This window comes from Pogona vitticeps, chromosome 15, assembly GCF_051106095.1.
Source record: "Pogona vitticeps strain Pit_001003342236 chromosome 15, PviZW2.1, whole genome shotgun sequence".
NCBI classification, from domain to species: Eukaryota; Metazoa; Chordata; class Lepidosauria; order Squamata; family Agamidae; genus Pogona; species Pogona vitticeps.
The window spans coordinates 13,227,095-13,250,358 of record NC_135797.1 but is presented as its reverse complement, the minus strand read 5'-3'; the positions used below and the strand labels follow the sequence as shown (position 1 = coordinate 13,250,358).

At 50.2% G+C, this 23,264-nt stretch overlaps 2 protein-coding genes across 2 annotated transcripts; one reads left to right on the top strand and one right to left on the bottom strand.

Moving 5' to 3' along the window:
• Positions 1-603: 603 nt before the first annotated feature.
• POLR3C (RNA polymerase III subunit C) lies at positions 604-9,910 on the bottom strand. The gene is made up of 15 exons (XM_020810239.3): positions 9,759-9,910; positions 8,555-8,778; positions 7,367-7,622; positions 7,079-7,264; positions 6,093-6,181; positions 5,352-5,456; positions 4,854-4,946; positions 4,354-4,434; positions 4,160-4,211; positions 3,697-3,757; positions 3,188-3,338; positions 1,955-2,056; positions 1,788-1,837; positions 1,131-1,280; positions 604-818 (listed from the first exon to the last, which is right to left on the bottom strand). Exons 2-15 carry the CDS (start codon positions 8,699-8,701, stop codon positions 740-742), a joined length of 1,602 nt encoding a protein of 533 aa, XP_020665898.3. The 5' UTR covers positions 8,702-8,778; positions 9,759-9,910; the 3' UTR covers positions 604-739.
• Positions 9,911-9,956: 46 nt separating this feature from the next.
• RNF115 (ring finger protein 115) lies at positions 9,957-22,828 on the top strand. The gene is made up of 9 exons (XM_072983790.2): positions 9,957-10,210; positions 12,773-12,831; positions 14,658-14,715; positions 16,870-17,066; positions 17,952-18,026; positions 18,801-18,873; positions 19,455-19,548; positions 20,757-20,872; positions 21,354-22,828. Exons 1-9 carry the CDS (start codon positions 10,118-10,120, stop codon positions 21,483-21,485), a joined length of 897 nt encoding a protein of 298 aa, XP_072839891.2. The 5' UTR covers positions 9,957-10,117; the 3' UTR covers positions 21,486-22,828.
• Positions 22,829-23,264: the final 436 nt, after the last annotated feature.

Genomic DNA, 23,264 nt, shown 5'->3' with positions numbered 1-23,264 from the left:
AGGTTATTAGATAAATCTGGGTATCGAAAAAAGAAAAACATGTGAGCGGTGAGGCCAGAAGAATTATTGTCAATTGCATGGCTTCTAAAGAAAGTATACATCAGAGATAATGCAGCATTTTTGTCAACTTCCCTATACATGTCGGGATCTGTTCTTGATCATCCCCAGAGTACTGGACACGTAATAATGAGCTCAAGCTACATGAAGCCAGATTTAGGCTGAAGATCAGGAGAAATTTATTAACTTAGATCAGTACAACAATGGAACTGAGGACCTTGGGAAGTCATGAATGCTCCAATGCGGGACGCAATTCAAGAGAAAATTAGACAGCCTTCTGTCAGATCTGCTTTGACTTGGATTCCTGCCTGGAGCCGGGGGGGGTTGGACTGGATAGCCTTCGAGGCCCCTTCCAACTCCGTTATTCTGTGATTTTAGGATTCTAACCCCTCTTTTTGAGAATCCTGGGGTCTCGCTTTTGTGAACAGCTGTGACCACAAACTCCTTCGGACCCAGGAGATGGTGGGGTAAGAAAGCCGTTGCCTGGATGAAAGATGGCATTTCTGAACGGCCCCTTTAGACCCACAAATCTCCCGCAACAGCCAGTCCAGTGAAACCCTCCCGTTTATTTTTCTCATGACAAAGACAACCCACTCCCTCCCTCCTTCCGCAAAACCCCGGAGGTGTTTGGCTCCGGAGGTAAAGGGTGAAGCCACGGCAAGGTGGCGCAGAGACGCTCCGCTCAGCCCTTGATGGTGGTGGCGATGTACGATTCCAAAATGAAGATGGTTTCATCCACTTGGTTTTCGCTGGCGTCAATCCTTTGATGGAGAGACGAAGACGGGCAATTAAGACCGTTATATGGAGCATCTTAAAGCAACAGATTTGGTCGAAACCCTCTACTTTTAAAAAGGCATGTATTAAACCACACACCCTGGACATGAGAAACGCTCTCTTAAAAACCAAACACATAGCCCAGCCTGGCTATTCCGTTTCAAGGGGATATTGGAGGGTCCCAGTGGGTCCCCCTTAGCCATCATTTTTGGAACCCAAAAAGCTGGGGAGCTCCCTCCCTCCCAACCCACTTTTCTCTTGATCCTCATCATCATCATCCAAGGCCTTTCTGCACTCACTTGTTGACATTGTGCTTGAGGGTGTCGAGCTGCTGCCGTTCCGGGGCGGTGATCATCTCCTCAATTTCCTGCAGCTGCGCCTCCTCAGCCCCTGTCGCCTGCATCGAGGCCAGGATGGCCTCCACCCGCTGGGATTTCTCCAGCAGCCGCCTGGAAGCAGAGGGCAGACACTTAAGGGGGCTCCATGCAGGGACACGCTTCCATTCCAACCTCCAGTTGAGGCGCCCGGCTGGCCCAAGACTTTGTTGGTGCATCAGAGATGAGAATTGCACAGCTGGAAGGGAACCTAGAGATCATACAGTCGACCCCTGGAGGCACAGGAGGGATTCAAACTCCCAACCCTTGGCTCTGCAGCCAGAGACTTAAACCACTGAGCTATGGAGAATCAGACTCTCTTCATGAAAGCAGCCGACACCCCCCCCCCTCAAGTGTCACAGAAATCAATGGACCTTAAGAGAACTGTTTAGGCTCGTTCTGCCCCTTGGATTAATTAGGCTGGGCACCTCCCTGTTTTCATACACCTTTGAAATATTCAGAGCCAAAATCTTAAGGCATTTTCTGTGAGTTGCAGGAAGACACGCAACTGTGCTGTCGTTTTTATCTCTGGAAGAAAAAGGATTTGGCCGGGGTGGATCTGGGAGGCCCTGGACCGCTCACCGATTCTCCTTGGTCTCATGCAGCCGCCTCTCAATCAGGTTGGCCACGCTCTGGAAGGAAGGAAGGAAAAGTCTTGAAATCCCGTTTGGACTCATGGAAAATGGGCTGGGAGGGAAAAGCAGGAAAGAAGCCTTCCAAAATAGGGGAGAGAGACTTTTAACGCCTACCTTGTAGCAGCGCTGGAGCAGCATCCGAGCCAAGGAGAGAGTGTTGACTGTGTAGAGGTAGAACGTCCGGGATGGGGCATGGTCTGGGGTCTTGGGGATTTCCTGATTTTGAAAGAGGAAGCAGGAGAAGGCTTGCAGTGTTCATTAAGAGCTCAGGAATAACAACATCATTCTCCCCGTGCAGGTGGATCTTGGATGATCAGCCAGGATTTCGTAGAATCATGGAATTGGAAGGGGCCGAACAAGGCCATCGAGTCCAACCCTCTGCTCAGTGCAGGAATCCAAATCAAAATATATCTGACAGGGGGTTGTCTAAATCTCTCTTGAATGCCTCCAACGTTGGAGGGCTTACCATCTCCCAAAGTCATGGGTTCCATCATCATACTGCTCTAACAGTTAGGAAGTTTTTCCTGATATTCAACCAAAATCTGGCTTCCTGTTGCTTGAGCCCATTACTGCATATCCTGCACTCTGGGATGATGGAGAACAGATCCCGCCCCTCCTCTGTCGGACTGTCTTTAAGTATAACCCTTCATGCACCATCATCAGCACATTGCCTCTGATTAAAGGTAAACTTTGCAGTGGCCACGGGCAACTTTACCACATGGTGTACGGGTTGTGGAACAGTCCTAAATCAGCTTAATTAACAGCAGTCTGTCCCACATGATCACCATTGAGCTCCAGAACAGGATTTCAGCCAGTGTATAAAATTGGTTAGGTAAGTCCTACCAATTACTTGGGCGGCAGACTTTATGTATGAAACCTAAGAGACTATAGAAACTTGAAGGGGGGTGGGCATCATCTTAAAAGTGAGCTCTCCCGCACCTGATTTTTCTCACCCACAAAGAGACGATGCCTTTGGAAAAATAAGTTTTGTGTCATTTTTAAGAAACGCCTTCCTTCCTTTGTAATTTTTTTTACCACTAAGTAAATTTATATTGATGAATTCAAAGTCATATGATTCATCCCATGCAATATCCTTAACTGGGCTGTGGGTGTCGTTATTAATGCAGTGGGGGTAAATTTGAAAACTTTAAAAGCTCCCTCAAATAGGAAGTGGAGAGGGAAATTTTGCTGGTTTTCAAAATCTGGAGTGACTTCTGGTTGCTTCTGGGTTTGAAAATAGAAAGCATCTTGATGGACATCTTAGCAGATGGTGTTATGCAAGATCCCTCTTGCTGCATCAGCTCAGGTCTTGCAGAGTTTAAATAGCAACAAAAGGAAAGTTTGTACCTGCAGGGCTACAATGTTCGCTGACAGCATTTTGTACATCATTTCTTTGGCTTCTTTGGCAGGAATCATGGCGAAATCTTCTATCTGTTTCTGCTCCAGATGCTTCTTCCTCAAGAGCAGGCGGAAAATGCGGGCGCAGCGGGACCCGAACCTGGATCAGGGAGGAAGGTAAAACAGGGAAATCCTTTGTCCCATGTGCAAACACTTTGATTGATTTCTCCCTTGCAACTTAGTGATGTTCCTCTCAAACAATGGATTTGGCTTAGAGTTATTTATTTATTGGATTTACACCCCACACCATCTTGGCTTATGCTTTTATTTTAAGTTTCTAGACCCCATGGTTTTAGCTCCCAAGAATGTTATATCTGCTTAGGCATCCAGAAATGTAGGTGGTGGGGAGACCAGTGAAGGCTAGAGGGCTCCACATCCCCTTACTCTGGTGTAGCCACTGAAGCTGGCTTGCTTCTGTATGAAAAACAGAGGACATGCTTGTTCAAGTTTCTCCTTACCGTTCCTGAACGATCGACTCCAGAGTCGCAGTGGCCAGAGACGCCAGGGCTTTATAAAGGTCTGTTGGGGGGCGTGTTAAGGAAAACCGGAAGGACAGGTTGTGTTTGGGTACCAGACCAGACTGAGTTTCATTCCCCACAGAGCGAGAGTCCCCCACACATCCCCCCCCTGGGGTTGACGGATTGGGGTCCAGGGCAGAATGGTGAACCATGGTGGATCTTTCCTTTCTGATCTTGCCTGGTGAACCCAGCCCTCAGGGAGCTATGCAGGCCCCTTAAAAAAGCGGAGCCCTGGACACTTTGATTGGCCCTTTTTCGCTCTGGCTATCGCCACCTGAACCCCTTCACAGAAGGTCATCGGGAATCTCATAATATATGGATGGTCTTGGTCTCCAGTAAGATCCTGTTCCTCTTAAGAAGCATGGCTTACGTTTCTAGTCGAGCCAAAAAAAGAAAAGGATACTGATCACGAAGATTCCCCCTCCGCTTTCGCCGGACTTCCCAACAAATTCCAGCTGTGGGTGGAAAGAAAAGCAAGGGTCAGCTTTGAAACAAAAGGTTTTGCAAGAAGGAGAGAGGACATGAAAAGGGTGGCCTCTTTCTTCCAGAGACCATTTTCCATCAGCCCTACCGCAAACCACAAGCTGAGCTTCTTACCGGATCATCTGCTAAAAGAGTGAGGTACTGGTCAAGAATCTGCTTGGAGATGTTGTAACCGGCAGGCAGCGACCGGAAGATCTTCATAAATCAAAGAGGGAGGAGGGAAAACAAACAAACAGGTTTTAAGGTACATATTGGAGAGTTTTCCTTTGGAATCCATTTCCCAAGCACATTTTTATCTGGGAATATTCTGTGTGGCTTTTACCAGTTCCACAGCAAATGCTGCTAGGAAGCAGAGGCAGGGGGAGCTTTGCTAGACCTCAGATCCTCTGCCCCTGAGGAGACCTTTGCCAAACCTCAGCTGCCCATTCTCAAACATTCCCAATTGCAGCCTCTTCAGAAAGGGGAAACGAGGGGAAACATTGCTCAACGGACAAGCCGTCGGGGACCTTCTTTGTTGGACAAAGTGCAGAGGCCCCTCTCTCCACCCCTCTTCCAGGTACCAACCCTGGATTCAAGATTCACCCAAAGGGTGGAAGGCCCCCAGGCAGGCTCACCTCGTTAGAGGACAGAGGCTGTGTGTACGGCGCGTGAGATGAAGTGGTGACTTCGCTCATCCGCAGCATCGTCCGGACGATCTCGCTGCTTGTCTGTCAGGGTTGGAAGAATAAAGACATGGAGGCGATGCTCTTATGGAGGTTCTCTATGCCTCGGTCTGGCTGGTCCATACAAAATGGACAGAAGGGCGAGAAGCCTCCAGGCTGCTTCCGTATAAAATCGTTTCCCCCACCCCGCCCAGCGCTTTCCTAAGTCATCAAACACGAACAAAACCCCTAATGTTCCAAAACTGGCCTATCCACTCATTTGGGACTTTCATTCTTCCTCCCACCCTTCGGATGGTTCGTGCAGGCCCTGAAGGCGACCAAGACAGAGACCTGCTGATGTTCTGGGTTTCTGGGATAAGCTAAGCCTCTCTGGTTTGAAAAAAAAAAAGAAGCAGCAGCAGAAGCAGTCAGGAGAAGGAACCACCTCCCAAAGGAGCATGGGGCACAGACCTGATCCATTCTGTTTGCCACGGCCCCGACAATCGCTTGATCCCGGAAGTGCTGGTGGAAACGGTCAAGGTTGACCTGCCAGTAGATCCCGTCGTCCGGAGGAAGCTGGAGAGCCAAGGGAGGGGAGGAAGAAAACGAGGAGGGTTGGGCTGAGCACCGAGGTAATCCCCAGCAGAAAAAGGATGAGCACCACGCCATCTCCCTTGTGTAACCACAACAAAAATTTGGGTTCTGCACTTAAGAACCCAAATGCAGAACTTGTTTAGGTTCTGTACATCAAGCCAATTCAAACCGGTTTTGCAGAGTTTGGTTTTAACACCCTGTCCCTTGAGTTCCTAATCAGGGAAAGGGAAAGACAGCCCCGCTGCCTTTCTTTTCTAGTTTCAGGAGGCGTTACGGACCATCACACTATCTTGTGCAGTTATATGGAACATGAGATTCAGGGGGAAAAAAACCTCAAACCAAAGCAGGAGGCCGCAGCTGTTTGGGTGCGTAAGGGAGAAAACCCAAATCACGTAACTGCTCTTTTTTCACAGAAGACCAAAACATTTGCACCAAATCAAGCCGGGTCATTCACCCCCACCCCCAACCTTGGCCCAAATCCTGCAAGGGGTCCCTAGATGTGTTTTGCCTCATGACAGCTCGGTCTCTAAAGAGCAAAAACCATCCACCCGTCTTTGACGGGCTGAATGTTGGAAAGTGGTCCTTCTCGGCATCAGGGCAGCCGACTAGCCCGATTACCTCCTTGTTGTCGGGCTCTTGCTTTCGCCGCTTCGCCTGGTGTTCCTCCTCGTCTTCACCATTGTCTGAGCTCCTCCTCTTCCCCTTCCCTGCGGGACAGAAGACCAGCGCTCAGCTTTTCTAGGCACAATAGGTTGACCCTGAGGACAGAGGCTAAGACCCTTGTCCAGCTCAGAGCACGGAGGAGGGAAAGATGCTAGCCAGACCTGCCCAGCTATGTTCGTCAAGGATTTTATTTAATTTATCTATTTGCTCGCCGTCTATCCCACCCATCTGGCTACAAGGCCAATCTGGGAGGCTGACGCTCAAAATAACGAAGACATAAAACCGTCAAAACCATCAGTGGTGGGTAGAAACTCAAAATTAAGCAAAATCAAACACAAATCAAAAAAAGAACATACACTGTAAAGTAAAATCAGCAGGTCAGGCTTGAAGCATCAGCCGGAATCCTCTTACGTATTCATTCCAGTGTCATTTATTATTTTATTCATCTTACTGCTACAAGGTAAGAAGTCAGTGTAAACATTTGCTATCAATCCCATGACTGTCTCCCAATCAGATTCTTAACTGATGCCAATCTGATGCTGAAACTGACCGCAACAGAGTTATGCCTACAAGTGTAACTGATAGAATTCGGGTCACTTACCAGCTTTATTTTCAATCCCTCCCAATATAGCAGGAACCCCGGTATCCACGGGGGATCGCTTCTAAGACCAGATGCTGAAAAACGCTGATTATCGCAAACACTGTTTTGATAGCAAATGCTATACACAGCAGGGTCTTCAGTTCTCTCTCATGGCCTGTACTGGTAACTTCGCCTTTAGAAATATATATTACTAGGATTTTTCTTTTAGTATTTTTAACATTTTCAGACCGTGGAGAAGGGAATCCGTGGATACTGATCCTGTGGTTAAGGGGGTCCCACTGCACCAGGTTTTGCTTCTATGAAGTGAGGCCAGCCCAGGATCTCCCCGTGGTTTCCTTACCTATGAGGTTCAGCTTTGGAATGGCGTACATATCCTTCTCGCTTGGCACCAACGTGGGCGCGGGAGGCGGAGGGACGTCCAAAGCCTCGGGACCTTCTGAGGTTAAGGGGCATCTCTGCACAAAATGGGTGTCTGCCAGGCGTGTAAAGGTTTGGGAGACTTCACTGTAATCCATCGTCTTGCCCTCTGAAGGAAAAGAAGAAAAAGACATTCCATTTTTCCTCCCCGGGTCTCCTCGAGGGCCATTTCCCCAGCGCTGGCCACCCCGCAACCCCTCGGCCGGCTGACCTTCCATGGTCTCCGTCAGCCGGTCGGCCACCTTCTTCACCACGGTGCTCATGGTGAGCTGCCCGTTCAGCAGCAGCTCCTCCACGATCAGCTCGCCCGTGTCGCTGTAGAGGGTCTTGGCGGTGTAGATGTACCGGGGGTAGCGGAGGACGAGCAGGACGCGGCTGCCCTGGGCCTCGTACTCCACCTGGCCCCGCTTCTGCAGCTGGTAGGTCACCATGTTGTGCTGGATCAACACACAGAGCGCCTTCCGGACCTGCGCAGGCACAGAGGAAAGAGCTGCAGGTATGCGGATCTCCACGGAGCCTTCTCCCCTCCAGAGTGCAGCGTTCTTTTACGAGCAAAAAAGACTGCACTGTTCACCTACATCAATTTATTATTTAAAATATTTCTTACCCCGCCTTACTCCTTCAAAAGGATCCAAGGCAGCTTACATCGTTAAAAGACAGTGACGCGAACAACAGTGAGTATACCATACTAAAAAAAAAATCAGACCACTAACATAGTTTAAAAAAAAATCCAAAACATCCTAGGCAACACCAAAAGACATTCAAAGCACAACGATCCATTTAAAAACCTCCCTGTCTGAAATGGCTGGAGGACTGAGGCTACCCTTGGCTTGGACGAATCCAGAGAAGATTTTACTTAAGGTTAGACAGTGAACTGGCAGTGGGGTGAGGTGGATACAGTGACGGACTAGGATGCAGAAGAACGGAGTTTGAATCCCTGCTTCGTCCTGTAAACTCACCAGAGAGGTGGGATTGGCTGATTGATTTAGTAAACCACTCCTTAAATGTCTCGCCTTCCTTGAAAACCCTGCAAGGATCACCAGAAATTGGAGGCAATTTGACGGCACATGATGAGTGAATGAGTTCAGCGCTGAGGAACCAGGGATTTCCTAGCTCACCTGTCAGATCTGAAGCTATTTTTCTCGCACATTTTGCTCCTGGCGCCAACGCCAGACACATTTTGCTGCCAAGTTAAAACCTAGTTCATTCTCTTGTCTGTTCCCCTCTCTGAGATATTTTTAAAAAGTAAGTTGCAGATATTTAAAGAAAACCAAGTAAGAGGAGCCCGGCCGCTCTTACGACCTACGACCTGCAACAACGTGCTGGTTCTTTGGGGACGCAGCCTCGCTCCGCTGCCCCTACCTGTAACCTCTTTTTAAAAAATGACACTTAATTCTACCTGGTCCAGAGACATCCCCGTGTCGTGGGCGATCATCCGTAAAGGCTGGCCCCCCATCCGGATGAGGTGCGTCCCGATCTTTTCCACAATTTCGCCGAAATGCTCACGGAGCAGAAGAGACGCCAGCTTGATCTCCGCCTGGCTCATCTCGCCGGGGAGTTTTTACGACCGCCGTCGGCTTCAATGGGGTTGCGCGATGGCCACGTAGCCGTTTTGTGCCAGGGCTGGGAATGATGAAGGAGCAGATTAGGCATCTGGAATGAGCTTCAGAGGCCTTCATTTTAAACTCCAGCCACCACCAGGCACACAAACACCCGCTCGCACTCAATACTTGGTGTTTGATATTCAACCCCCATAGTTGGTCTGGGAACAGAAACTGAGGATGGTTCATTGTTTGTTAAAACTCTCCTTTTGGGGGAACTGACTGGGACCCCTTCTGGATCTGGGCTGGGAAACACACAGCCCTCCGGAGGCCCTCAGTCTGTAGCTTCTGCCTGCTGTCGTTAGCCTAGCCGATGGTAGGGGCAGATGGGTGTTGTAGTTGTGCCTAACCCATTTCCCATTTTCCTGGTATGGCAAATGTTCTCCTCTCCGCCAACTTGTTTATGCCTTGCACCATTTAATTTTTGATTTATTTGCGATCCAAATTCTGCACAGGGCAAGTGAAATAAGAACAAGGCCTCTTAGCAGGCTTTCTCCCATATTATGGGATATATGTCCCACAGTCCTAGCCGACCCCCTTCCCGTAGGAACCCAGGAGACCTGGTTTCCATCTCTTGCTCGCGCTCTCGCTCTCCCCCCGTAGGGGCACCTCGTTCGTTCCTTCCCCATCGGATCCCACCCTTTTTTCTCCATCAAGGAGGATCGAAGCGGGGGGGGGGGACACACATGGGTGGATCAGCCAGCCATGCAATCCAATGCAATGCAATAATACTGTATATGCAATTAGAAAACAGAAATGATTTTTCCAGGTTTAAGCAGGAGGATTATTCTGGAACGGCTGCTTAGCAGCAAAGGCCTATTTAGGCAGGTATTCCTGGAGGAGTGGGCTTTTGGTTCCTTTGGACTACAACTCCCAGAATCCCCCCAGGCTTCCCTGCAAAACAAAAGAAAGAGAGAGACGAGCCCCCCCTTACCGAGGAGGAGCCGTCTTCTTCTTCCTCCTGCTGCCAACCCCCCCCTCCGCTTTCCAACCCCCTCCTACCTCCAATCCATCCAACGGCGGCCCCGCTTCTGCCACCCAAGTATGTAGGCCTCAAGCCTGCCACTCGGCAACCATGGCAACCGCCGTGCGGGGCCACTTCCGGTCTATCCTCCACTCCCCACCCGAGCGGAGGCCAAGGCCGGGGAGGGAGCCGGCGAGAGGCCGGAAGTGGCCTCATCGGGAGGCTAGAGCGTCACCCACTTCCGGCGCTCCGCTCTAGGCCTTCGTGGTTCCCGGAGGCGGTGGCTGCTTTCGCTTCGGCTCCCGTCTGGGAGGACTGAAGGCGGCGGCACCGGCGACGCAAGAGGCCCAGACCGGGAAGACCGGAGCCTCGGCGGCGGCGGCGACGGGGAGAGAAGATGGCGGAGGCCTCGGCGGCCGCGGCCACCGCCGTCTCCCAGCACCGCTTCTTCTGCCACAGCTGCAAGGGGGAGGTCAGGCCCAAACTGCCGGTAAGGCGGGAGGGGGAGGGGCTGGGGGGTGGGGGTGGGGGTGGGGCGAGGCCGGACGCCTGGGTTCCTCTGTTGACTGGGGGGGGGGTTGGGGTTGTACAGCCTTCCACGGGTCCAGATGGGGGTCTCTCAGGAACCCATATCCTCAATTTTTTTAAAAAAATAACGGCCCAAAAAAGCCCCCGTCCGCCCTCACAGGGATGGGGTGGCAATTTTAGGGGTTCCAGCACACCTGAGCGACCGCACCCCCATTTTAATTCCCCCTCCCCCAGAAATTCTTGGCCACGAGAGGATTTAAGAAGGCTTGCAGGTTCGGACCAGGGTCTTGTTTAGCTCAGCGTTTGTTTATTTCAAATATTTTTACCCCACCTTTGTCCTTAAAAGGAACCCAAAGCAGCTTACATAATTAAAAGACAGGATTTAAAGCAAACAACAGGGAGTGTACAGATACTTTAAAAAAATTAAACGAATACCATATTAAACAAACATTAGCAACACCAGAGCACGTTCAAAGCACTGAGGCGCAACCATCCATTAAAAAACCCCACTCAGGCAGACCATCATTTAAAGGAAACCTGGCCGGAAGAGAAAGGTCCCTTGGCCTGCTTGCAGAAGGACAGCCAAGAATAGGGACCCAGCCTGGCCTCCGGTGGCAGGGAGTTCCATAGTCTCTGGGAGCCACATTCTGCTTCCAAAACTGACTTCCTGGGTCTCTCCCTCCCCTGTGCCGTGCTTTGTATGTTTAAAAATCTGTTTCAAATAGTTCTGGGTCCTCTGTAAAGGCTTAGTCCCCTCTAGGCTCACACAGCAATGATATCTGGGCATCACAGCAAGCCAGAGAAGTGCAGGAACCCTGTCCTCTGGGGACGAGCGTGGTGTGCTTGCGTGCTCCCAACCGGAGAGGCTAAAGACACCACAGGCTTTTGGTCAGGGGGTCGTTTTCTCTGGACGTGAGCATGGCTGGCTCGTTTCTCTCCTGACAAGCTGGAGAAGAAAGTGGGGTTAGTTACAGGAGCTGCTTCTTCGGTTTCCTGGCTGGGAGGAAGAGGAGGGAATCCCACCAGCGCGTCAGCTGCCACCGCATTCAAATGCCACCATCAACCCCCATCATTACCCAAAGGTTTGTTCATGCTTCCATTGAACGCTGCAGCTGCCGGAGTGGAGTTTGTCTTCAGTCAGCAGAATTCGTACATCTCCCTGGCTTATTCCCATGTCCAGACGCAGTCGGAAAAATCCGGCAGAGCAATAAATAATTCCCCCAATGAATGAAAGCCTACAAGTGGACATCGGGTCCAGATTAATGTTAAAAGCCGGGCAGAGGATAGCTGCTCAAAACTGCCGTCATTTGGACTAAACACTGAAAAACTGAACACGAAAAACTGAACGGTACAATGAATTCTGGGAAATACCCTGTTTCCCTGAAAATAAGACTTAACCTGAAAATAAGCCCTAGTATGATGTTTCTGGATGCTTGTCATAGAAGCCCTGCGCCCAAAATGAGCCCCTCTTAAGTGAAACCCCGCCCTCCGCCCTTGTGCAGCAACCAGAAGAAAGAAGACCGGACGGTATTTGGATAAATGTAGATGGTTGTACATAAAAACAATAAAACATCCCCTGAAATTAAGCCCTTGTGCGTTTTTTGGAGAGAGAAAAAATAGGACCCTGTCTTATTTTTGGGGAAACACGGTAGCTGTTGACAAGAAGTTGACATAACATTTAAAAATATCAGGCAAATTCCAAAGAAACCATACAAAACAAAGACAAAAACATGTGGCACCTTCAAGATTAACTGTTAATATTTTAATGTGAGCTTTTGAAGTTCATGTCCCTTTCTTTGGACATATGGGGGAAAAATGAAGTGCAGAATGAAATACAGAAACCACAAGTAAAACATTCATTGGCTTTAAGAATCCTGGGTATGTGGTTACATCTCACGGTGCATTGATTTGTGGCCTGTGTTGGGTGAGTTGAAATGTGGCAAGATTTTCTGAAGTTTGTATTATTTGAAAAGTGGAGGCCGTCTCCCCAGACGAGAGCTGATGCTGTGTTGAAAGGGGTTATGAGAGAGGATAATCCCTGTAACTTTGGAGGAAATATATCTCTCTCCTGGTCTTAGTGCTGGGTGGACTAGTTTGAGTTAAAGTTTCCTTTGTGGCAGTTGTTTTGAGTACTGTATTGGCATACTTTCTGTTTCTTTGTATGTTGTGTTTGCAGATGCTGGGGATGGTTATAAAAATAATAATATTTTAAAATGGGGTGGGCTCGGCCATGGTCCTGTCTCTGCGCCCGTTCCACACTGTCCGATCTGTCTTTACGAGCCAGACATTCTTGGTTGGCGGGAGGAGAAAGGGTGGTCCCCGAACCATCGGAAACACACGCTGCTGTTCCTTCTGCCTTTTCCGTGGAGGACGGAGGAGTCCGGCGACTCGGAGGGCAATCTTATCATGGGCTAGGTTTGTTCCCGGGGCTGAGCTCTTTAAGGACTCGTCCCTGGAGCTTTGGTTCCCACCGCTGGGTATTTTTGGCCTCATCCGTACTCTCTCTCTCCTTCTCTCCTTGCAGGAGTACACATGCCCTCGATGTGAGTCTGGCTTCATTGAAGAAGTGACAGACAATTCCAGGTACCTGTCGCCCTCCCAAACGCATCAGATGTTGATCAACGGCCCCATGCCTTTCCCTCCCTCCTTCCCTCCTTTTCTTTTCTTTTCTCTCCACCTCTAGTGCTGGAGATACAAGTTACTCTCTATTTAGCACAGGTTAGGCCTCATCTCGAGTACTGTGTCCGGTTCTGGACACCGCACTTCAAGAAGGATGCTGACAAAGCAGAACAAGTTCAGAGGAGGGCGAGAAGGAGAATCGGGTGGGGTGGGGGACTTTGAAACCAAGCCCTAGGAGGAAAGGCTGAAAGAATTGGGCATGATTAGCTTTAATAAAAGAAGATTGACGGGAGGCAGGACAGCGCTGTTCAAATACTTGAAAGGCAGTCAATACATAGGAGGGGCAGGATCTGTTCTAGATCATCCTAGTGCTATACCGAGTGAAAATTTTGATATAAATCACAATTTGATTTTTTTTTTTAAAAAATCAGCTTCTTGTTGACAATTTTAATTTTTTTTAAATGATTTAATTTTTTTTTTAAATCATGGATTTTTATCTGCCCTGTCTGGTTATTTCCCAAGAGAGGGAGGGTCAGTGATCAGAAATGGAAAATGATCCGGGCTGAATCCTGGCTCTACTTGGTCCTGACCCAGTGGAGGGTGACCTGTACACTCAATTTAAAGACCACAAACCATTTGCGCTATAAGTGGCTCTTAAGATTTCTGGCTGCCAAATTTGGGGACATGCCCAGTCCTTGAGACGGGCTGATTCAATGTCGTCCTTCTGTGCTGGCGCGGGGGGGGTGAGATCCTGGGAAAGGCCCCCCTTTTATTTGCTCCCTGCTGTCCTCAGTCATGTTGGAATCTGAAGGGCTGACTCAGCCTGGGCAGGTTGGCTGCTGAATGTCTTCCCGCTTGTCATAGGAACGTAATAGCTTTGCTGAATCAGATCCAAGTCCGTCCAGCCCGGCTGTCTGCTTCCAAAAGAGGATTAATGATCTTAGAAGTGCAGAGGCTGGAAGGGATCCGAGAGATCATCAAGACCAGCCCCTGTCAAAGGAGGCCCCAGATATTTAGGTTTTTGTTTAAAACAGCTGCCAAAGACATCCCGTGGCTGCAGGAAAACATGGTATTTCAGCTGACCTCATGATAGAGATGGGATTGAAGCCAGAGGTGCCTCACTAAAGACTTACAGAGGAAGAGTGGCCCAGTGGTTAGAGCGTGGGAATGTTATGGGTCAGATCTGGCTTTCAGGTCCCAGCAGAAACTCCTCCCGGGGGGATGGGGGCTTGGTCAGGCGTTGCCCTTCAAGTCAGCGTACCTTATAGGGCTATCGGGAGAGGATCAATTAAGGTGGAGAAGAACCCACTCCACCTCTTTCGAGTTTACTGGGGGGGAAAGTGGTATACAAGGGGAACTAAGTCATATGTCAGGGGATTTTGAGCCTTGTAGTCTCTCAGTCCAAAGAGGAAGATGTGAGAATGCCAGGCTGAGAAATATCCTGGTTTGGCTTGTCCATTATTCAGCTTAACCTAAGCATCAGGGTGTCTTTACAGAAAGAACTTGGTTGATAAGTTAAGAATAATATATATAATAAGAATCTTATGTATGATTCTTTTAGACCACGTTCTTTGTGGTATGATCTGATCTCTCTCCCCCCCCCCCAACCCGGCTGCCCCCAGTACTACAGACACTCAGGTTTCACCCTGTTCCCTTACTTAGGATCTTTCTCTCATAGGCAGCTTCCTTTGCTTCTTCCTGGTCCCACCCCTGGGAGGTGGCTTTAGAGGTTTTATTTCTGGAAGTGCCCCTGCACACACACACACCCTTCATCCGACTTTTCTCCTTAGTTTTCTAGAAGGCGGCGGCACCGGGATCGACGACAGCCCTTCCACCCTGTTTGCCGAGGTGAGATTGTTTTTTTTCCCCCTTCCCATGAATACTCGGACAGCATTTCCCAAACAGGTAAAGCTACGTAGAGACCATTTATGAGTATGAAAAAAAAAACAAGGTGGGAAGGGCCTGGAGAATAAGTGGGGGGGGAGCAAGAAGCCAAAAGCACAGAGGGCTCCCTGGATTTTCCTTGGTTCCTGGCATGATGGCTTTCTGGGTGAAAGCATCTCAAGAGGGTTGTTACGGGGTTTCCATTGCTTAGGGCAACAGATCAGGTAGAGCATGTTTTGTGTTTTTTGTCATCATGAGCTAGCAAGACCTTCGAAAGGGGCGTCTTTATTTTAAAAAACTCTGCTCGTTCGCAATTTAGAATTAAAACGGAATCAGATTTGACCTGGAAAGTAAAGAGGGGTCTGACTCTTTGGGTTTCCCACATGCCTTGCAAGACGGGTTAATTATAGCACCGGCCTGAAGCCGTGATATATTTAGACTAATGAGTTGTTGTTCACGTCTCCAAGAGGGACTTGCTAGAGTATGAGACAGGCCTTCCTTTTGAAGAAGCAGCGGGTAAATATAATGGGCGGGGGGGGTTTAGTGGAAAACTTGAGTGGCCAGCCCATCATCCCTCCCTCCCGCTCACCCAATTTCAGCTGTCAACCTGAGTCCACCAAGCCCTCTTCCCTGAGGCTCTGAGGGTGCTCAGAGCCAGAAGGAGAAAGCTAGGTCTGCTGAAGGTCGGGGGAAAAATGTGAAAATTGTTTTTTTTTTCCTGGATCCCCCCCTCCCTTTAGCATGCTCTATATTTAGCTAGCTAGCATTTGCTATTATCCAAAGTTTTTAGTATCCACAGGGGCTTGGAACTCTTCCCCAGCAAATATGGGGGGTCCTAAAGTATGAGATGAATTTTTGAAGCCTGCAATACCAACACCCGTGGGTAGATGGCAGACTTTCATAACCATGGAAGAGGAGGCCGCAGTCAGCCCTTGGATATTTATTTCTCCCGTCCACCTCTGGACAGGTGAAGATTTTAGAAAGTAACCTGAAGGACCACATGATTAGCAGGACCTCAGATCTTACAAAAGGTGAAGGGAGAAGGAAAGAGAGCCACTCCTCCTACCTCGGGGCGGTGTCCTTCCGCAGCACTTTTCCCTTGGGTACGTAGCCGGAGAACTAGACTCTCCCACCTGTCGACTTAAATTTCATCCCGCTCGCCTGCCGCCTCTTTGTGCATCACTTGATCCGAGAGGTTCTGTTTCCCTGCGGAAGCTGACCCTCTTGACTGGGCTTCAGGATGTGCTACGCCCCCCCCACACCGAATATAAAAGCACCTCCTGTAACAATAGGTGGTGCACACAGTGGTGTACAGTAGGAAACCCCCCCCCACGGTATCTGCGGGATCAGTATCTGCTGATTCCCTTATCCAGAGTTTGGAAATATTGAAAGAACAATCCTAGAAATATCTGTATTTCTAAAGGGGACATTTACCAGAATTGACCACTAGAAGGAGGTGGAGACCATGCTGTTTTTGCTGTTAAAATGATGTTTGCTATAATCACAGTTTTCAGCATCTATAAGGGGGGGGCTTGGAACCCATCCCCTACAGATATGGGGGCCCCTACTGTACTTTCTTTGAAATTTAGGAAAAATGGAATGAAGCGAAGTGATGGGGCCTGGGAAGTTGGCTTTCCTAGCAGACCGCTGGGCAGCACGATAGAGAGAAAGTGGGTGTTTATTTAACTGTGGGTGTTACAGAGTCTAATTATTAGCAGAGCTGAGGGTGGAGAAAATGCATTTATTCCTTTAAAGTCTGTGCCACCCGGCACTCACATGGGGCAAAAATGAGCAGGTAGCTGTGACGGCGGAGGATCGAACTCGGCACTTGGGAGCAGAGTCTTGACTGCAGGACTGCAGTTTAGCCACTGTGCCCCAGGGCTCCCCATCATAATAATCAAGGGAAATACGAGGTACTGTGTAAGATCAGGTAAGCAAAACAGCACAGAGAGGGTGTAGAAGAACAACTGGTTCAGCGTTTCGAGTGCTCCCTCAGAAAGGTTCCCCCTCCATCTTTTCAGACGGCCTTCTCCCCACCTTTTCCAAGTCAGAATTTACTTTGAGCCACGATGTAAGCGATCGAGAGCCCAAGCTGACGTCCCGTTTTCTTTCCTCCAGTTCTGGGACCAGCTGGACCATTCCATGGTGTTCCCCTTCCTAAGCAGCTCCCTGGACCATGACGGCAGAGACAACGAAAGGGGCCACCAAGCCCACGCGGACCTGTGGGGACCAAGCCGGCCTCCCCGGCTGCCCATGACGCGGAGATACCGGCTCCGGTTCACCACCCGGCCGGAGAGGTCGCCGGCCATCGAAGGGTAAGGCCACGTGGAGGGACCCTCTCTGAGATTTGGGGGGGGGGGGCATCTGCCTTGTGCGGCTGCCTTTGTCCCTCTGGTGGGGTTTTGGCCGAGCAGAGGGGAGCTGGGGGGGGCAGAGTCAGGGAGTGGCTGTTCTCACCTAATGGGGTGGGGATTCACACCATGTCCGTACATTTTACGAACAAGGCATCATTAGAAAACCCAACTACCTTGCTTTTGGGGGGGGGGATTTGGATCTGCTAGTTTTTATTTTATGTAACGAAGGCGATTAAGAGAAAGGGGTATGCATGTTATTAGAGATGAGTGGCTTTGTCAGGGAGGGGTGACTTACAATTTTATTTCTCCTTTCCTACTTGTGTTTTTTTTTAATAAAAAAAAAAACCACTTCCCCTCCAAATCATTTTGGTTTTTGCACACATTTGTGGAAGGCAGCCATATGCTACGGAAAGAAAGCCCATATACTTATAGTACCTAGACTTTATTCGACCTTTCCTCATTTGTTCTTGCTCTCGCTCTGAATTGGCTTCATTTCTCTGTTCCTCATTTGTCCTTGCTCTGAACTGACTTCATTTGACTTGTGGGGGGGGGCTCCAAGAAGGAGAAGGCCTGCCACCTTTATTTTGCTTGTAGCTGTTTCTGCTGTTGCTATTATTTCTTTTCTTGCTCGCTATATTTGCAAATTATAGAATTTGCCATCTGCTCTTTATTCATCAGACAGAGCGGGGGTGCTTCTCTGCTGCTCCTCACGGTCCCACAAGATTCTCCCTTTCCGTGCAGCTGCAGTAGCAAAAACTGGAGCTGCTCCCCCTCCGGGCGCTGCATCGCCACGTTCTAGGTTTTCCTGACATGCTGACTTTTCTTCTCTCTCTCCCTCCCAAACAGAATCATACAGCAGCTGTTCGCGGGCTTCTTCGCCAATTCACCCGTTCCTGGTTCTCCTCCTTCCCCTTTTTCTTGGTAAGCAGAGCCTGCTTTGGGCAATCTTTGTTTTCAATTAGGGGTTTTGAGAGTGTGTTGGTTTGAGAGGGTGCCAAGGATTTGCAACAGAGGTATGTTTTTGTGCTTCCAACATCCGTGTGCGATCCGATTTGAAAAGGTTTTCAAAGCACTTTCCCAGAGGAAGACTCCCCCCCCCAATTCATTCTTCACTGTGGCAACTCCAGGCAAGCAAAGGTTTAATCTGAAGGACCGTAACGCCCACCCCCAGTATGACCTTGTCCAGTTTTTAAGACCTTGAGAGGTGGTCCTTCTCTAGGTCCCAGCACCCCCAGAGGCTCACCTAGTGAGGACATAAGAGAAAAAAAAAGTATTTGGTGGCTGCTCCTGGTCTGTGGAACTCCCTCCCACAGGAAGCTAGGAGGGCTCCCTCCTTCCGGTCCATCCAGCAAATGGATGAACTGGGAAGAAAGTTTAATAGGGTGGTTCTGTGTTTCTTTCTTTTTTAAACCCTTTTGCATATGTTTTTGAAATGTTTTAGAGCACCCCGAGTTAATGTCTTCTATTATTATAGGTTTAAATTGTGTTTTATAAGTCATGCATTCTTTAAAAACCACTTCCGTATGCCTTGGCGGAATGGTGGGATATAAATGCATCATCCTTAAAGTTCTTGTACGTCATGCCTGGGGTAGCACGTGGTGTTTTGTGACAGGGGGCGCCGGGGCCCGTTTGCTTCACCCCTCCTTGGGTTCCTTCATGCCCTGGGCTGAGCGGGTCCTTCCTCTTTCCTTCCAGGAATGCCTCTCTGCACTCGAGCCCCGGGGACTACGCCTGGGGACAGACCGGCCTTGATGCGATAGTCACACAGGTAAGGTTGCCAGCAGAGAGAACCCACCAAGACCCTTCCCCATGGCTTATCTTGCATATATGGCTTTGTGTCTAGCCGTGGCAGCCCCTTCTTCAGCCACCACGTTCTCCCTTTCACCTTCCCCAGGGGGGGCAGGAGGAGAGGCGGAGTATACTTTTGCCTCTCAGGGGACCGTGGCCGTGCGCACCTATGGGAGAACGTTCAAAGGTGTTTAGTCACTCTTGGTCAAAGCTGAGGTTTACGTTATTGGACCCGCCCTTGCTTGAAACTGGGGCACACCTATTGGCAAGGTCCCTGGGTGCCAGACGGGTTGGCGTGGAAAGGATCCTTGGAAGATCCACATGGGTGATGATGGTGGCTGCCTTAGATGGACCAACGTAATGCTGGTAGATGATTTTGAGGTAACTTCGGTCCAAGACCAGCATTTTGCGATTTGCTTTTCGATAAGCCGGCCTATTTCCTGCCGTCGCTTAAAAGCAGGGACCCGTGCAGAGCTGCGGCACAAGCATCTGTATCAGTACCCCCACTTTGATGATGGGATCTTTGCCTTCTTCCTTGCCCCCCCTTTCCACCCGCTGCAGCTCCTGGGACAGTTAGAAAATTCGGGACCTCCCCCTGCAGAGAAAGAAAAAATCTCCTCTCTTCCGACAGTGGCAGTGACTCAGGAACAAGTTGGTCAGTTCTCTGATGGTTTTGTTCCCATTCCGTCGATTGGCCTAATGGGGGGGGCGGAGGACTGGAAGGGGGGTTGATGGGACTCGGAGTCAGGGACCGATTGGGAGCGCCAGGTTGGGGAAAACAGATTAGTGAGCTGAGCCGGGTGGGGGGAAAGTTGCTTTTTTTCATGACTCAGCCAGGCACTGGGTTCAAGCGGTTCCCTCCAGAGACTTTTAAATTTATGTTTTCAGTTGCAACCTCTGGCCACTAAGGGGCAGGTTGTTTTTCAGACGGGCAGCTGTAGAAGTAGCTTTTGGGGCTTTCTTTGGACACAGCCCGTTCTGCCCGGAAGACCAAATGAGACCTGACCTTGCAGGGATTTCAAACTGCTTAGCCAAAGCTCACTCCCTGTGCTCTCCAGCGGCAGCTTCGTAAAACTCACTCCTGCGTCCGTAATACGGCCGTTGGAGCAGCAGCTGATGGTTCATCACTTGCGACGTGGCTAGCAATTGCCAAAAAGCATGAGAAGTTCTTTTTTGAAGACGGTCTCAGCTTGCAGCCTTGCATTCTGACACAGCGCAAGAGGGAAAAGGGAGGGGGAGGGAAGAGGAAAGCAAGCGAATCCAAGCACCCCTGCGGATGCTGAGAACCGCAGATAATAGGGAACGCAATAAGTAGTATGGTAAAAGAGGAAAAAAATCTCAGAAAAAAGTATTTTCACCACATATGACCACTTTGCAGTTGTCAGGCAGATCCCCCTGGGTTAAGCCGGTCCTTCAGGTGCCACACAGAGGTTTGGCAACTGGTCCAGCCCTTAAAATGGATGGTTGGTCCGCATAATTACAAGGGTGGGGTGGGGATGGCTGGTCTTCCAGATGTTGTTGGAGGTTGGTTTCCACAGTCCCTCACTGTCTGCACGACTGGCGAACACAGATGGAAGGTGGCCCTGGAGAGGGCATGAGCAGAGTCTTGGCTGCAGCGCGGGAGTTTGACCGCTGCACCCTGAGGCTGCAGAAGGGCTTCTTCCTGTCTCTCCCAGTGGCCGCCTTTCCTCCCTCGGTGGGCCGTCACCAGCTGCTTCTCCTGCCCAGGGCAGGCGGGTCTGTTCGCTCTGGGCCAGGACCCCTGCCTTCCCGTCTCCTTTCCTGGTCGAGAAACCGTAGCAAACCAGCAAGGGCTCCGCCGGCTCTTTCTGCCCTCACCCGAGCCCTCCTGCCTTCCCACAGATACCGGCCTGGAGTGCCCCGTGTGCAAAGAGGATTACGCCGTGGCGGAGCAGGTCCGGCAACTCCCTTGCAACCATTACTTCCACAGCAGCTGCATCGTGCCCTGGCTAGAACTGGTGAGGGGGCCTCGGGACTGAAGGGGGGGAAAGATACCGGGGGGGGGAGGAGGCTGGTGGGGCCTTCCGGGAGAACCAGGTGGCTGGGGTAGAAGCGATTTGGGGGCACCTGGCCTTGGGGGTGGAATCTCTGGGGTGCTTCTCCATTCAAAAGATTGCTGGAAGTTCTCGATTCTTAGTCTAGGGGAGCGGCTCCCTAGACTTACCGGCCACTTGGCCCGGGACGCTGCTTTGGGTCATGGAGGGGGAAGCCTGGCTTGAGTAGGACTTCTGCAGATTCTGTGGCACCCCTGGTTGGGTTGGGTGGCGTCGCAAGGCAACACGGCACCCCGTTTGGGAACCTCTGGTCTAGAGCGATTTGAGGGCTTTGTGACCCAGCCTGTTTTTTGCAACCTCCCCCCCCACACACACACACACGTTGCCACCGTCTTTCCGGCTGCCCCCCAGTCACATCCTTCTCTCTCTCTCGTCTCTTCCTCAGCACGACACGTGTCCCGTCTGCCGGAAGAGTCTCAACGGCGAGGACTCCACGCGGCAGGCCCCCACCCTCGGGCCATCCCCAAGTAGCCCCTTCAGCGGCGCGAGACACCTGGACGACCGGTGGACTTTTTGAAGCCGGCTGGCAAGGGAAGGGGCGGCCGAGGCCCGGAGTCACCGTCACAACTGTTGTAAATTGTATCATAAGGAAGCTGCAAAAACCCAGTGGCCAGAAGGGAGGGAGAACCGGTGCGAAGCCTTGGGATCATGTCCCTGCCTCTCCCCCTTCCCCTCGGCACAGAGGCGGGCGGGCGAGTGGGGGGGACACACCTCATTTTCCCAAAACGACGAGCGTCTCCAACCACCTCGGCCACGCCGACCCTCTCTCTTGCGTTCTCCGCTGCTTTCCAGAACAACCGGTTGCAGAGCGGGGCCAGGAGCCAGGATCGGGTTGGAAGGCAGGTTTTTAAAAGCTGGGGCGTCCCTGTCTCTTAGTAGCGAGAGAAGCCGGCCCTGAATCCGTAGGGATCCATTTTGGTCCTAAGGCGGAGCGAGAGCATCGCCTCTTCCTTGCTCCTTTTAGAAGGGAGCAGGCGAGAAAGAGGCCCGGAGGGAGTTCTGACCCAGGAGAGGGACCGAGCGGGGAGGGTTTCCGGACCTTTCCGGCTCCCCCCAAAGAGAACGGTGGGTTTGGACAATGTCCGTTATTCCGGCTGCCTGGGATGTTGCCGTATTTAGGCTCCTTTGTGTGAACGGAGCCCATGTCAGCTTTTATCCTGGCGAAGGCTGTGAAAACAAGGAGAATGAGGCTGAGAGAGAGAGGGGTGTGTGTGTGTGTATGTATGGGGGGGGGGTTACCCCGATTCCCTAAACGCAGGTAGATGATGCACCTCGTGTGAAATGTATTTTTCCTTGACTGGGCTCCATTATCTTTATCTAAACCAGCCATTTATCCACCTGCTCCTTAAGACCCATTTTGCTGTCTTGCTATCAAACGGACCATATATACTGTATATCTAAAACTTCGACTTTTTTGCAGCCTGTCTTACTCCTGTATTTAAAATGAAGATGTCATAGTTCGATACCATAACAAATCACTTTTTTTTTTTTGCTTCTTTTCTTTTTTGATTGTTTTGCTTTTAAGTGTTTTACCTGTCCTGGAATTTTTCTACACCAACACCTAATCCTTGACCTTTCCACATTCTCAATCATGTTGCGGGCAAAACTCCCATGAAGTCTGCGGCCCCTCGTCTAAAACCAGAAGCCGGGGGAAGTTTGTCTTTGATTTTAGGAAAAAAGGGAGGGAAGGGGGCAGAAGACGAGACCCACGTTCCCTCTCCAAAAGAAAATTAAAAACCGCCACAAGGAGACTTCGGTTGCCATGTCATCGCTGTTAACGGTGTACCACGTACACTTGATTTTGGGTGCAGTGTCTTCTGTTTGCTATTAAAAATTGAATAAAAATCCTTTAATAAGAAAGCTGGGTGGTTAAGAGAATTTTTGTCCATTCCTCTGGGGGGAAAGAAGCACTTTTCGGAGGGTATTATAAATGTTTGGCCACTTTGATGTTTTGGGCATCCAGCTGTAATAATCTACTTTGGAGGTAACACAAGCAACAGGAGCATGAAAGCTTAACTAGGAGCTACTAACATCTCCTAAACTGGTGAGTGTTTACTTAGCTTATCGGGGCGGAGGGGAGAAAACCCATTCCTCGCCGGGCGGGAAGCAGTTGGAAGATGTGCCTCTCTGATTAGGAATCCCGAATCTGTTGCTTTTCAAAACACAGAAAGAATGTCTTCTGCGGAAAGATTACCTGGAAAAGTAAAGCTTACGGCAGGATTAATATGAGAGGTACTGTGTGAACCCTTGAAAGTTAATGGAAGGACTGAGCAAAATCTGAACTCCCAAGAGATCC

Coding starts and splice junctions, on each gene's coding strand:
- RNF115 (XM_072983790.2), top strand. CDS start 10,118: ATGGCGGAGGCCTCGGCGGCCGCGGCCACCGCCGTCTCCCAGCACCGC. Junction 12,832..14,657: donor GAAGTGACAGACAATTCCAG/GTACCTGTCGCC, acceptor TTTTCTCCTTAG/TTTTCTAGAAGGCGGCGGCA. Junction 17,067..17,951: donor AGGTCGCCGGCCATCGAAGG/GTAAGGCCACGT, acceptor CCTCCCAAACAG/AATCATACAGCAGCTGTTCG.
- POLR3C (XM_020810239.3), bottom strand. CDS start 8,701: ATGAGCCAGGCGGAGATCAAGCTGGCGTCTCTTCTGCTCCGTGAGCAT. Junction 6,182..7,078: donor TCCAAAGCTGAACCTCATAG/GTAAGGAAACCA, acceptor TCTGTCCCGCAG/GGAAGGGGAAGAGGAGGAGC. Junction 5,457..6,092: donor AAGAGCCCGACAACAAGGAG/GTAATCGGGCTA, acceptor TTGGCTCTCCAG/CTTCCTCCGGACGACGGGAT.